Below are 15,456 nucleotides of genomic sequence, written 5' to 3'. Positions count from 1 at the left end.
ATTATTAATTAATTTTGATAATGATTTTAAATTTTAAAATGAATATATTAATCAGAAGAATATGACAAATCTATGGATTCTCTATCCCCTGCCTACTCAAAATGAGGAATGAAATAGAGATGGGTGAGAGGAGATGATAGAAGGAGGGGAAGAATTTGAATCCTGTCTTATTAAAGATATTCTTTGAGTGATTTTTTGAAAAAAAAAAATTCACTTTTTCTATAAAGTGTTTATAGGTTTTGCTTTTTTTGTTCCTTAGTTTCTATAATACCCATAATTCCCCTCGACATCACTTAGTTGCCCTCTGCTATCACCTCTACTACCTGTTATACTGAGCCCTCCTCATGCATCACCATTTCTTCCGATGTCGATTTATTGTTTTATCATAGGGTAACACCTTTGACAGTTATGACGGATATGGTAAAGAGGTGCTTGGCAACGATCGTGAGAGAGAAGTCTTTCATGTCGAAGGTGGTGATGACATGAGAGGGTTTGAAATAATAATAATAATAATCGTAATAATAATTAAACAAAACGACGTTGGATGACAAGTAATATTGTGAAGCACTTGTCCAGAAGGATAGATTTTGGTCCTTTATTTACACGATCATGGCTACAGAAACAATTTAACAGATAAGCTGATAAAAGGAGTTGTCAAAATTGGAAAGAAAAAACAAAAGAACAATTATAAAGGACTCTTAATCTTACTTCTAAGGGAACCCAAATCATGATCCAATTTTGAGGGTGGTATTACCACCCAGTTTCCACTTCAACATGTATAACCAAAAAATCCAATCTTAAACTCCGAATGATTGATCATGGAAATCCACGCAGCATGACGAAAGGAGCAGATTCCATGATCTACTAAAGAATCACTTTCTCTGGCATATGAGCCAAGCATATATATGCTAATGAGAATACCATGAATCTTGATCTTGAAGAGCTCCAGATCACAAGAAGCTGAAATGTCCCAAATATTTGCAGTGTGGCGAATATAAATCGTTTTCCTCGATTGAGCTCGGCGTTGGGCGATATCCCCACTCAAATCAAGAGCATTCAAATATGTGAGGAAAACATTGCTGTCCTTCTTGCTGGTTCTGCAGCAAATTTTTTTGCTTGATGATGTTGAGCGTGATGAGTCTCGCAGCACTGCAGCAGCTATTCCGTGAAAACTTTGTTGCTGAGATATGATCGCGAGAAGCATCAAACAGAGGCTGCCGCTTCTGCCTCCACTGAGCTCTTTCCAGGGAATTTTGCAGCTTTCCTCTGGTTCAGCAGTTTCCTCACCATGGCCATGTCGTCCCATCTCCTTGCAGCTCCATACATGTTCGCCAACAACACATACCGCCCACCATGATGCGGTTCCAACTCGATCAACTGCTTCCCCACTTTCTCGCCGAGCTCCACATCGCCATGGATCCTACATGCACCGGCAAGAGCTCCCCATAGTCCCGGATGAGGCTCCACCGGCATTCTTTCCACGAAATCAACCGCTTCTTTGATCAGTCCCGCCCTGCCAAGCAAGTCAACCATGCAACCGTAGTGCTCCTCGAGAGGCCTAATCCCATAAACCCGAGTCATCATGTCGAAGAACTGCTGGCCTTCGTTGATCAACCCCGAGTGGCTACAGGCGCTCAACAATCCGATGAAGGTTATCGCATTTGGCTCCAAACCCATCAGCTGCATCTTCCAGAAGAGTGTTAGCGCTTGCCTCTCCGACCCATTCATGGCCAACCCGGTGATCATGGAGTTACACGAATACACATTCTTCTCGGGCATATCCTTGAACACTTTGAGGGCCTTGCTGATGCTCCCACACTTGCCATACATGTCCACGAGAACCGTTCCTAGGATGACGCTCATCTCCACTGTATGCTCTGTAACGTACCTGTGCACCCACTCCCCTTGATTCAAATCCCTCAGCTGCGCACAAGCTGATGCCGCGCTCACCAAGGTCGACTCGTTCGGGGTGACTTCCCTTTTGACCATTACTCTGAACACGGCCAACGCCTCCGCGCAACGACCCGATTGCGCGAAGCCGGAAATAATCGAGCTCCAGGAGGCCACATTTCTGTGGGGCATTTTGTTGAACAGATGCAATGCTGCTTTGACCTTCCCATCCTTCGCGTACCCCGCAATCATCGCATTCCAGGAGATGGGATTTCTTTCTGGCATCCGCTCGAAGAACCACCGCGCGCAGTCCAGCCGCCCGTAATTCGAGTATCCTGTGACCAATGCTGTCCACGAGATGACATCAACCACGTCGGCATGCTCGTCGAACAGCTGCTGGGCGGAGCTCATGTCGCCCCAATCCGAGTACATGGTTATGGCATTGTTCACGACGAAGACGTCGGAATCGAGCCCAAATTTCACAGCGTGGCAGTGGACTCCGCGGCCGAGGCCTGCGAAGCCGAGCACGGAACACGAGCGGATAAGGAAAGGGAAGGTGAGCCGGTCGGGCGACAACCCGGAGCGAAGCATGCGGAGGTAGAGGAGGACGGGCTCGACGGGGCGGGGGCTCCGGGAGAGGGCGCGGATCATGGTGTTGTACATGAACGGGGTGGGCCGGTGGAGGCTGGCGAAGAGGGAGCGCGCGTGGCGGAGATTGCCGGAGGTGGGGACGGCGCAGGCGGCGAGGAGCCGGGCGACGGTGAAGGGGTCGGAGGAGAGGCCGGAGGTGACGACGAGGGCGTGGACGCGCCTGAGCTCGGAGGCGGAGGAGAAGGCGGCGAGGCAGCGGGAGAGGTCGGGACAGTGGAGGAGCTCTAGCTTTCTCGCCGAGGATCCGACGGCGGCCATTCCTCTGTGTGCAATTGTGCATCACAAAGAATTCAGCACAAAGGATGGCGAAAATTGATCCATTTTCAACAGAATAAAAAAAATATTTTGGATCGGTCAACAACATGGAATAATGAAAAGAGAATAAAGTTCTGCATGCATCTAATTGTATATAGATCAACATTGATGATTCAGATCATTAAATGAAACAGTGGAGACCAAAAAGATTACTGTGTATGCATGCAATCTATAATCAATATATACACACCATATATATCAACTCTATTTTTTATAACAAATTAATAAAATTAGAAATACTTTAGTTCGTTAGAATGAGAGTTTTAATTCATATAGAGTGTTAAAAGATAAAAGAGAAAAAAAAAATTATTGATTCGATAACCGATTTAAATCAACTAAGAAATAAAGAAATATTAAAAATATACGATGATCGTATCAAGAGATTGAAAACTAAGAACTTACCGGTTTACTGGGTAAGATCTCGTTGCGCTCGACAACAAAGATTTATAGTCGATGGGACACGATATATGCGAGAAAAATCATGTCATTTAGATTAAAGATAGATCGAGGAGGGCTTTATTACTATAAAACCATCTCATTTAAATTAAAGAGTGTGAAAATCATATATCAAGATTAATAAAATATTCAAAGATTATATCATATAAAATATTCGAGTTTAAGGAAACTTTTGCTACCATCGAAAGGTTTCAAATGGACATGAACACCTACAAATGCACATTCAATGTCGGCTGGGAAGACTAAAATAAGGGGTTAATATTTATGTCTCTCTAATATTATCAGAAATAAACTCTATGCTGATTTGGGACGAAGAGAACACTTATTCATTTATTATATTAGCCACGAGATTTGACTAGATAGATTTGGGTTTCCGGTAACACATTATCCACTACAATCCGAATCCGATTTGAGTACGGGATTTAACGGGTTGAATGGATCTTTAATTTGGGCTCGCATTGGGTCTAAGATGGGCCAAATCGAATCCGGTTTAGTCCGCAAAGAACGTCATTCTTATTTGCATTCATCGTAACTCGGCGTCTCCACTTGTCTATTCTCACCCAAATTCCGATCGGCTACGCGTCTCTCCTCTTCGTTCCCACGCGCTCCCTCTCTCTGCCCTGAACTCCGCCCGTTCCGGTGCTCGTAATCCGACGCGCCACTTCGCCGCCCGTACCCCGCCGCCGTACGATCCTGCAACCGTGGCGCGCCGTCGCCGCCGCCCCTCGTCGCGGCCGTAGGACGGGGCGGGGGTGCTGTCCCTCGATCAGAGGGGGAGTGTCTCCGCACGTGGAGGTCCTAGGGATTATTTTGCGCTTCCTTGGTCGCCTTTGTCCGTGGGGGGTTGTATTCGCGGAAGACGGAATTGCGTTAGGGTTTCTGGGTTCGCCGCTATGGCCCCCGGGCGGAGGCGAGGCGGGAATCGGGTCAAGGCAATGGGGCAACTCAAGCTGGGGGATTTCGTTCTCGCCAAGGTGAAGGGGTACCCCGCTTGGCCGGCGAAGGTAAGCTCGATTTCTGGATGTTCTTGGGCCTGATAATGTCCGGAAGATGGATTATGGTGTTCTCGTGATTTGGAGTCGATCAATATCCCTGTTGCATAAGCTATTTTGCTATGCTCTGGTTAGATTCTATGGAACAAGGTTTCTAGGGTTCTGCTCGGTTGCTATTCTTTGATACCGGGCTATTATTCTCATTGGAAGTATGTTCTTAACCTTGTTTCCATCTCCTGTTTAATTTGATTTATCTTTTTCTTTGTGTTCAATCATGTGCTGGAGAATTTAACATCCTCGCTTTACCGTTTGTAACATGTAGTTATCTGAATATTCATTCAGAATCTTTGTATGTCTCTTCCAGATTATATAGTGCTTCAATTTCTTCTTTTGTTTTCCTCTTTTTTTTTTTTGTGTGTGCTGATTCCGGTTGCACCTTTTGCAAATGTGGTTTATTCTGCATTAAGAAAACTGCTGCCTTCTCTTCAGATAAGCAGGCCAGAAGATTTCGATAGATCACCAGATCCTAGGAAATATTTTGTTCAGTTCTTTGGGACTTCTGAAATGTAAGTTTCATTATTTGTTCTCCATTTATTGTTTATTGTCCTTGAAATTCTATTTTACTTTTGCTACATCTTTTCCTGATAATCTGGTTTGTTCGTGACGTCAGATGAAGATGATCACAATTTTAATATTTGTTATGACCATTGTTTAACTATGAACACAAAAAAGGAAAATAATTCTTTATTGACAAAATTCAAGTTCATAAATTTATCTTTGTTATGATTGTAAGTGAAAACATTAGGTTGGAGTCTGTGGAGGGTGTAATGCCCAGGTTTAATACATATCAAAAGCAGTGCCCAGGTTTAATCCATATCAAAAGTAGGAGATAACTTGAAGGGACTTATAAGTGTTTGATGTGTGTACTATTATTGACCTGAGTTTAAGTTTTATGGATTATTGGTTCAAGCTCGACAAAGTTAATAATTCCATCTTCCTATTGATCGACGGATCAGAGTCAACCTGGTACTAAGCATGCCAAGGGCTTGAGTAGGAAAGGATTACTTGTGGATGATACTAGAGACATTATTATGTGGAGCCATCACCGAGTTGGGCCTTACATGTACTATACTAGTTTGATTACGGATTATGTTGGTCCTTAATGAGAATGCCAAGCCCTTGAGTGGGCAGAGATCATGGTACCCCAACTTAGTTATGCATTGAGAGTGAGAAATGATTTGAATGAACTTATAAGGGTTCGATGGTTGAACTATCAATATGAGTAATCCGAGCTTAAGCTTTTTGGATCAATGGTTTAAGGTTTGGATCATGACACGGTGCAGCCAATCATCTTGAGTGGTGCACTGCAATGATTAACTCTATTCTTATTCTTAATGCTGAAAAGATACACTGAACTCCTAAAGGAGATACTACCCCATAGATGAGGAGGATATCTATGCAAAACATCATGCAAATTGTTTTGAACTATGAAACTAAAACTTTGCATCATTACCTTTGGTCTATATGGGTACTTTTATTTATGTATATTTGATGAAATTACCTTGAAATATAAATATCTGAATTAACATGAATCATGTAAATAAGGGTTTAGTGGGTTGCCTTTGGATTCAAATCTCATATCCTCATAGAATGTTTGATGTTTGGAAATCCTATCATGTGTAGTAATTGGATTTATTATCTATTACTATTGAAGATCTTTATTTATGAGTTTGAACATTGAAGATGAAGTATGTCATGCTTTTTGTTCTTGAAAACAGATTTACTGCTTCCTTTGACATTTCGAAGCTTAGTTCTTGGTTTGAGACAAGGTAAATGTGCTTTAATAAAAAGCCTATGATATAAGGAAGTTCAAGATTGATTAAAGTATCGATAAAAATGAAAACTATATCAATTAAATATTGTGAAATTTTGAATATTGTTTGTCAAATTCATGTGGATTTCCTGTGATCTTTTTCTACAAATGAAAAATAATGTACCTTTATAGAACTGGAAAGGGATCTGGCTGGTTAGAAAACTGGGTCTCTAGCCAACCCTTTTCTATTGGCCTATTATTAGTGTGCTTGCTCATGTGCTTATTGCACTTGATATGAAGCATTTGTGGGTCATGAAAAATTTATGAAGCATTTGTTGGTTATGAAAATTATTCACACAAGTGCCTTATTTTGCTTTTTAATATCTTGCTCAAGTTTGATAAATGAACTTGATTGATGTTTAACTTTAAATTTGTGGATATAATACTTGATATGTAAGCCCTTTTTTTATGGATAATTATTTTTTTGGCTATCCTTTTGCAGTGCCTTTGTTTTACCATCTGACATTCAGGTGTTCACTAATGAGTCAAAGAGTAAGTTGATAGCTCACTGCCAGGGTAAAACAGTCAAATACTTTTCTCGTGCTGTGGAGGAGATATGTGAAGCCTTTGAAGAATCACATAAGAAGCTTTCCCCAGAATCAGGACTCGATATTGACAGGACAAGCACTGGACACACATCTTCCTCAATTAGTGATTTTTATGATAGCAAGCATCTAATGGAGAATGATGAAGTATCTCATTTGGAAGACCAGGGAAAAAAACATGAGCATAGCATGAGTGATGTGAATTACTGCTTGACTGATAAGTTGCATGGAATGGAATGTGGTTCAAGAAGCCAAGAAGCGAATGTATCTTCTGATCTGAGTCCAAATATTTTAGCTGGAGCTGGATCTCTCTTGAAACGGGAAAAGCCTTCAAGCAATGGTGCCCAGGTTGCAAAAGATACGAAACTTGTAGTTTCTAGTTCAGTTTCTCATACTTGTTCTGATAAGGAGGAGAAATTAACAAGTCCTGATCCTGACGTAAGTAAGGGAAATTATCTGGATATGTTACCTAAAAAGGAAACTGCAGAGCTGCTTCCAGAAGGCTCTGCTGCTGTTGGACTTCAGGATTGTGGTGATTCCCGACATGAAAATGAACCTCAGAAGAAAGATGCAGCTAACGTGCTGAAGGTTTCAGGGAATGGGAATCAAACAACAAAGCTCGTAGCTGAGCAAAAACAAAAAGTGAGAAATGCTTTGAAAGTTAAAAAAAGCCCATCTCCACAAAATCAGCTGAAGGGTTCTTTTGGAAAGGGAAACAATATGTTTGGGGAGGGAAATAAAGGGGATGCTTCCCGTGACCATAATAGAGAACCATCTAAAAATGTTTTGAGAATAGATGCTGACTCAAAATATGCAAAAAGATCAAAGAGCCTGAAAAGGCCCAAAGAACGTTTTCTCGATAAAGAAAAAATGGATAGAGATCCAAGGAAGGAAGTAGCTGATGCTTCCAACGAATATGCCTCTGAAGGGTCAATTTCTTCGGGTGAATTAACAGTGAAGGATTTTCATATTAGAAATAAAAAACATAAGCTGGATGGTAGCAAAGATTCACAGCCAGCTAAAAGGTCAAAATTGATAGAGGTGGGTAGTGAGAAGAGCAAGAGCTCAAGACACTGTGATTTATCTGGAGTTGATGCCAAAAGGAAAGGTGACAAAGTTATTAAGACAAAGAAATCTGGAATCTCCATGAAAGCTCACTTGACATCAGAGACAGAAACACATCATGATAGAACACTTATACAACATAATGATGCTGTCCTTGCCATGGCTAAACATTCTAAGTCCATGGATACAGTGGCAGATCGTGCTACTAAAACTGCTGCAAGTACAAGTCGAACAAGTTCTCACTCTTTAAAAGATGAAGTGCCCGTAAGTACCCATGTCTTTCGTAGACGTAGATTATGCAAAATTGATGATGACGAGGAAGAGCAGAGGACCCCAATTCATAAAGAATATACTAGCAACTTGGTTGGAGCACATCCAGGAATTTCAGTTTCTGAAGATAAACCTCACTCTTTGATGGAGCATAACAGAGATTCTCTATCCAATAATGCTGTGACTGATAAGCCTGGTTTGGCCAAGGATGAGAAGACTTCAGATGGTATGACATTACTTGGAAACATGGCTGAAAAGGATAAGGAGAGGAGGGTTAAAAAGTGCGGAGGTTCTCAGAATTCTCAAAGTCCCATGGAACCAGAGTGTGATGAATCATCATTTGGGGATTGTCGACCATCAAATGTTTCACCCGAGACCTCTACTGCCCTGGGTGATACAATGAAGTTGACAGATCAGACATCTGTAAAACCCCATATGAAAATTGTGGGCTCTAATGGAAAGAAATCCCAAATTGCCCCTTCCAAACTGTCCAACCACACATCTGGGAGCTTGAACTCTTCCCATTTTCAAGCTATGCCCGAAGAAAATAAGATATCAAATAAAGAAATTAACATAAAGGTAACTTCAAAATCTAACAGGTTTGAGAGCAAATTTTCTGTGGAGCAAAATTCTAAAAAGGATGTTTCAGGAGGGCAAAGGTATAAATTTATTCTTCAGATGGATGCTTTATGTTAATTGTGTTGTTATGCTAGTTTGATGACTATTTGCTAATTGTTTCCAATATTTTACAGATCAGAAGCTTCTGTAGAAGCTAAAATGATAAGTTTTAGTGAATCTATATATGTTGATTCCACCAAGTCAATGAAGCACCTTATTGCAGCCGCTCAAGCAAAAAGGAGACAAGCACAATCACAGAGCCTACCCCCTGAAAATGCTATTTTCACTTTAATATCCGCACCAACTGTGATCCATGGAAGGAGCCCAAGTCCTTCGTCTATTCCCTTTTCAACAGCAAATTCTTCTCAGAAGAACATGAAAGGAACTTATGCTTGCATGCCTCTTGGTTCTCCTTCTGCAGTTCCTCAGGAATTTTCTTCACTAAACAAAGTGGAACTTGAAGAATATGAGCACAGGAATAGTCCTGAATATAGGCCACTGGGTGGTTCACTAAGTGGTGGTACTGAAGCTGCTGTTGCACGTGATGCTTTGGAGGGTATGATAGAAACACTTTCAAGGACAAAGGATAGTATTGGACGTGCAACTCGGCTGGCGATTGAGTGTGCCAAATATGGCATTGCTGGTGAGGTGAGCTTACTTGCATAAACTGGTCTCTAGCTTGTGCAATATAGATCATAATGGGTTACAGGTCTGATCGTCTGTAGATCGTGGAACTTCTTCTTCAGAAGTTGGAGGGTGAACCCAGCTTTCATCGTAGAGTTGATCTCTTTTTCCTTGTTGACTCTATTACTCAATGTTCGCATGCCCAGAAAGGTAGGTGCATATCTGGAAGCGTTTTTTTTCTTCCTTGAGATATGATTTTTTTCCTCCTTTTTTTGTGCTGTTGTATTTTTGGAATCAAAATTAAACAATATGACATACAATAAAATCTGTGCCACGACCCCCATGTTTGAAATTTTAGACCTAGTAAAATAGAATATGGATTCATCTTATGGCAGTCCTTTGCTAATGTCATATAGACTTTGTTTTATTGTTTTGTAGGTTTGTGTTATTGTTAGTGTTCTCTGTAGCAAAATTTGAAATCCTGATTGTACTGGTCATTTTGGGCTGATATTAACCAGTTTAATTAAGTGCCTGTATTGTAACAAATAGCTTGATATTTGTATAGACATATACTGCCATTCATTTTTGTATTATTTATTCAATGATACCAGACTGTACAGGTCTGTATAATATTCAGAATATCAGTACCATACTTGTCTGGTAGGTTGCTGAAACCGGTATTGGACTGGTATTTAAATCATTGATCCATGAACTTTGCTTTATTCATTATATCTTGATAACTTATAGGGATTGCTGGGTCGTCATATATTCCTAATGTACAGGCAGCATTACCACGTCTGTTGGATGCTGCTGCTCCACCTGGGGCTGGTACACGTGAGAATCGTCGTCAGTGTCTCAAGGTGATTTTGCTACGTACTTTCAATTTGATAGTATCATGTCACTGTTGGTAAGTAAAAATATCTTCTCAGGTTTTGAAGTTATGGCTTGAGAGGAAAATTATGCCTGAAAATCTTCTTCGTCGATACATTGATGACATTGAGGTTCCCAATGATGATGTGAATGCTGGAATATTTCTTAGGCGTCCATCTCGAGCTGAGCGGTCTATAGATGATCCAATCAGAGAAATTGAAGGCATGCTTGTTGATGAGTATGGAAGGTATTGTGTGACACAAATTATGTTATTTGATATCCGTTCAATGGCGATGCTTGTCTTCTTTCTGAGCAACATGTTATCTTTAGTGCTTTCATAATATTCATTATTTTCAAAAGCTGCATTATTTTTTGATTTAATATTATCTGGGTCTAGTGGTTCATAATTAAAGATAATGTCATGCTTTTAGAAATTGACTTTTTATCATAATGACACATCTACAAATTTAAAGTATCTGAACTGTGATTTGGTAGAATTAAATTTTGAATACCTCATTTCCGTGTGAACAACAACAGATGTGTAACTGTATTCTGCAAATTGAATTTCTTATCATTTTGTAGGTACGCTTTGTCTGGTGTATCTCGATTCTCTTCTATAGTTCGATGAAACTGATTTATCTTGATTGACCACTCTAGGATTCCACAAAAACTATTGGGTTTTTGATAGAAATTTCTCTCCCTGGTTATTTTATATTAAAAAAGCCTTGTGTTATAGGTAATACGCCCTTCCACCATTACATATAAAAACTTGCTGGTGAACCCTCTGTCAGCAAATGTCAGTCATTGAGCCTTAACTGAGTGGTATACTAGATGTATATTCCTTCTCTTGGATGGTTTTCAAGATTGCTCACTTTTGATGGAACTTTTCGCTGCAGCATCTGATAGGGCGGCATTCTTTGTTCTGTCTTTATCTTGCACAACAGCAGCAACTTCCTTTCTCTGTTTCTCTTCTGCTTATATAATTACTTCTTTTTTTTCTCCCAAATTCTGTTTCACGATTGCTTCCCTTTTGCTTATCCATAGATTTGAAGATGAGTTCTCAAGCAAAAGTCAGTTGTTCTTGAAGATATGCTTTGATAAATATAATATGCATTGGAAGAATCACCGACACTCTCGTCATTTCCTTTTTTTCCCGTTTGACTGACTGTAGACTCTGCCAGGGTCACAGACATTCGCTCTAAGGTGGTTACAATCTACTTTAAATAGGTAAGGGGGCAGGTTACAAATGTGTTTGGTGAAGGGACTTTTTGGTAATGAAAAGAAAAGAGAGGGAATTTATAGAACTCCCCTAAACTATTTTGGTATAACACTTCATATTGGTTTGCTGCTTTGATATGAAGACCAAACAAGTTGAATTATTAAAATCTCACAAATGAAATATGTATCAGCAGGATTTCTGAAGTTGTGATCGCTACCATATTTCTATTACCTTGAAATTTTTTTTTGTAACACATTGCAGATTTTAGTGATCTTAGATTGCTCTGAAAGGTTTTTTCAAGCTTTACGATAAAGGTATGTTCATTTGATTTGGCTTGGGTACTCCCTTATGTTTGGACCGAACTATTTGAAATTTTCATTTCCTAGTTAATCCGTAACTGAACCATACTGAAAGATGGAAGTTAACTGTTACAATTTTCTTGTTTCAGTTAGGACAAATGTACAATTTGTTCATATTAGACTAAAAAAATACCTTAAACTATCTGGATATCCTAGTTGCCGTGATGGTGGTTGAGTAATTCGGCATCAAAGGATTTTACCACGAACCAATCAATTCTCAAGGTCAACCTGTGGTGTCGTACCTATTACTCTCTACCACCTTTACTCCATTCCGTTGCAACCCTCCCTGCATCCCTGCATTCTGGTACCTGATAAGAGTTTTGGTGGTGTAGTAGAAAAATACATGTGCTTCTTTGCTGAGAGAAAAAGGGGAAAGGGTTTTTGTTTAAACAGACCGCGAGGAAGTGTTAGGAAGATAAAATAAATGACTTACTACATATGGGCCTAGTGAAGGAACTAACATTAGGAATTTAGGAGCATTTGTTCTAAACCATTTGATCTCATTAAGGTTGAAAAGTAGGAGCTAAAAATAGGAGCATCAAATGGCTAGAGGTTTTTGTTTTAATCATTTCATATTTATGGTAAATCTTAACTGAACCAAATTTATTTTGTTTATTAATTATAAAAACAAAACTGATCCAAAATATATGGAAAAATACACTGGACCAAATAGTTTCATTCATTTTTTATTTTACATTTTAAGATACTTTTCTGATACATATAAATGATTTATTAATTAGGTTCAGATGTTCTTTTTTGCCTTTAGTTTATCTTGTGCTTTCACCTAGGAAAAACTGCCAGTTCTCTTCTTTGAAGTCTAAAGTAAGAGTATATGCAACTTAATGATCTTTGTTGTAGAGTTAAATATTCCATTCGTGTTTGGTGAGTCCTTGATCAAGAATGTGTGTTGTATTCAATGAATTAGAAACTGAAGTGGAATTGAAACAAAACTTGTTTTATTAGTCTGCCTATCTTTCCTGAGGCTTATTTCTTTATAATTATGATATATTTATTTTCTTTTTTTATGACATACAATGTAATTGATCTTATTGTGTCACATCATTTCTATTTTCTTTCAGCAATGCAACATTCCAGTTGCCTGGATTGTTATCATCTCATGTTTTTGAAGACGAGGAAGGTCCTATCACTGTATGCAGAGATTCTGGTGACGAATTGTCATATGGAGCTGGTAATGCTTTAGAAGAATTTGATACTTGTGCATTCACACCAAGTGACAGACATCATCACATACTGAAGGATGTAGATGGTGAACTTGAAATGGAAGATACTACTTTGTCCAAAGATAGGAAGGGCATGATGGGAGATTATAACCATAAAATTGACTTGCAGCATGAAAATTCTAGTGCGTCTATGGAACCAACGTCGACCAATCCAACAGAGCTGCCCCCTCTACCGACTGCTCCTCCACCTCTTTTGGATTCTCCACCACCACCACCTCCTCTCCCACCCTTGCCTTCTTCACCGCCACCACCACCACCACCTCCGCCCCCACCATTATCACCATCTGCACCCCCACTCCCACCACCTCTGCCACCAACTGGACAAGCATCTTTGCCCCCAGTCCCATTTCCACCTGCACCGTCATCATCCTCACCGTCCTCATTTTTTCCCAGTAAGCAAGAAGAATTCAGAATGTCAAATGTAAGTCTTTTTTATAAAATGATGTATTACGCCTTATATGTATTGGATATTTGATGTTTTGGCATTTGTCTGCAGGGCAACCAACTAGTCCATATGTCTGGTAATGCTGCAATGCAGGGACAGGAAACTGCTTCAAGTAGTGAAGTGGTTCTGCAGCAGCATCCTAACTTTATGGCTACTGGAATGGGCAATACACAATCTCATAATAACTTTTCTTCCTCTAGCACATTTGAATATGGACATAACAAATTGTATGTAGCCCCTCAAACCTCTCATCAAATTCACCAGTTTCAACAAGGTAACACATCCTTTCACCAAAGACCTTACCATTCCGTCACCCCTGCACAAACTTCCTCCAACTACCCTCTTCCAAATACACAAATGCCTGCTGGCCATTTTTCTCATGTTGCTGTGGATCAACAATCAGTTCAGCAGACTTTCAATCCTTATCCATTGCCATCTGTTCCTAATAGTCAGAGACAATATGTTTCTGATGAACAAAGGAGAGTGCATTCTACTGACTTTAGCCCGGATAGTCAGCATAGTACTTGGGTATCCGGAGCAAGACCACCATCATGCTCAGGGCCCCATATTGTGCAGGATGGTATGTGGTTACAAATTGCTGCTAAGTCGACATGTGAACATGGTCATCTGTATTATGCATCCTGTAAGAGAAACTGTACCTAGGATGGTAGGGTACTTATTTCTGACATTTTTGGGCAGGATTTATGAGGTCTGGCATGGAAAGACCACCATCCAATTCTATGGGATTTCAGCTTCCTTTGCATAATCCCATGCCATCTGGAGGCTCAGTTCAAGGTTGCCCTCCCTCCTTTGAATTGGTGTTTGAAATTTACAAGTTTGATAATAATCACAATTTGATTGATTGGTGTCATTTTATTACTCCAGGCCATACTTTTTCCCAGGTGCCATCAGGCAGGCCAGATATTCCTGGTCTTAATTGTTGGAGACCAGCTTAAAGTCATTTCTATGTATATGTCTAGATATGGTAACCTTTGACAATCCCTTTGTTCTTAGCTTTGCAAGAGCAATAGTGAAATTTCTTCATCATCTACTGGAGAACACTTCATTATAGAATCTTCTTCTGTATTTCCTTGTATGTTGTCTCAGTTTCATCCTATGGTGTCCAGGAGTTGGAGACTTGCAGCATCAGTCAATGTGGCAATGATCTTCTTCTAGTTGATTTTAGAAAGAAAGATGCCATCTGAGAATCAGAGGTGGTGATACCTTGTTTAGTTATTTTGAAGGACTATGTACATTCTAATTTGACTTGGAAACTACAACAGCCCACACATATAAATGTAAGCCCATTTTGTATAGGCGATCGGCAACATGTGGTTTTGACTTTTTGTACTTTTCACAAATATATATAATGTTTCAGTTGCATAATTCATGCATATGGTTGAGATGAAATCCAGTTCCTTTTTATTTGTTATGGTTCTGAGAATATGGAATGTTGAAGTCAAAAGTCAAATAACTAACTAATCTCTTCCGTATGAGGAAGACCTGGCATCACTAGTTGTAGTAGTCTGCAAGGTCGTAACAGCATTCACCTTAATCAGTTGAAGCTCTTGTTTATGAATACACCAAGTTCTATTTCTTTTTGACATTACTTTATGTTCATGTTGATGAATGAAAAACCAGCTTGAGGATTACTCATTTAAATGCTTGCATCACTCTGGTTGGGAGAAGAGTCACTTGGTTAATGAGAGCCTAGAGCTTAAATTTTGAAACAACTTTTGTGAGAGATCAGGTTCTGGGGAAATCTAAATCTTGTTTTGCTTTCTTCTATAGATGAAATTTTAATTTAGGATTTCACCATCCTATTTTAGTTTTAAAGGTGATCATTAGTGCCATCAATGTTGTCTGCTGAAATCAAGTGGGCAGGGACCAATAGTGGATTGTGCACTGTTGTTTTTATCTTCAATTTGACATGTTGTATCATTTTCATTAATTGAGGCGTCAGCACCAGTGCTCATGGCCCTTGCAATAATGTGGCAAAGTGCAATCAATTGGCCATGCCAAT

At 39.8% G+C, this 15,456-nt stretch overlaps 2 protein-coding genes across 4 annotated transcripts; one reads left to right on the top strand and one right to left on the bottom strand.

Annotated features, from left to right (window-relative positions):
- Positions 1-639: 639 nt before the first annotated feature.
- Positions 640-2,953, bottom strand: LOC135608987 (pentatricopeptide repeat-containing protein At5g66520-like). Its single transcript, XM_065102076.1, has one exon. The coding sequence runs from the start codon at positions 2,797-2,799 to the stop codon at positions 1,204-1,206; it is 1,596 nt and encodes a 531-aa protein (XP_064958148.1). The 5' UTR covers positions 2,800-2,953; the 3' UTR covers positions 640-1,203.
- Positions 2,954-3,843: 890 nt separating this feature from the next.
- LOC103981229 (ENHANCER OF AG-4 protein 2) lies at positions 3,844-14,860 on the top strand. 3 transcript variants are annotated; one of them, XM_009397879.3, is made up of 12 exons: positions 3,844-4,316; positions 4,794-4,870; positions 6,620-8,716; positions 8,810-9,323; positions 9,401-9,509; positions 10,047-10,159; positions 10,229-10,416; positions 12,827-13,409; positions 13,485-14,013; positions 14,133-14,228; positions 14,319-14,418; positions 14,561-14,860. In XM_009397879.3, exons 1-11 carry the CDS (start codon positions 4,206-4,208, stop codon positions 14,387-14,389), a joined length of 4,488 nt encoding a protein of 1,495 aa, XP_009396154.2. In that variant the 5' UTR covers positions 3,844-4,205; the 3' UTR covers positions 14,390-14,418; positions 14,561-14,860. The 3 variants fall into 3 exon arrangements, with proteins under 3 accessions (XP_009396154.2, XP_009396155.2, XP_064959729.1); XM_009397880.3 differs by having other exon boundaries at positions 14,541-14,860; XM_065103657.1 differs by having other exon boundaries at positions 3,844-4,513.
- Positions 14,861-15,456: the final 596 nt, after the last annotated feature.

The sequence above is a fragment of the Musa acuminata genome, chromosome BXJ2-4, assembly GCF_036884655.1.
Source record: "Musa acuminata AAA Group cultivar baxijiao chromosome BXJ2-4, Cavendish_Baxijiao_AAA, whole genome shotgun sequence".
Lineage (NCBI taxonomy): Eukaryota > Viridiplantae > Streptophyta > Magnoliopsida > Zingiberales > Musaceae > Musa > Musa acuminata.
This window is presented reverse-complemented; position numbering and strand designations above follow the sequence as displayed.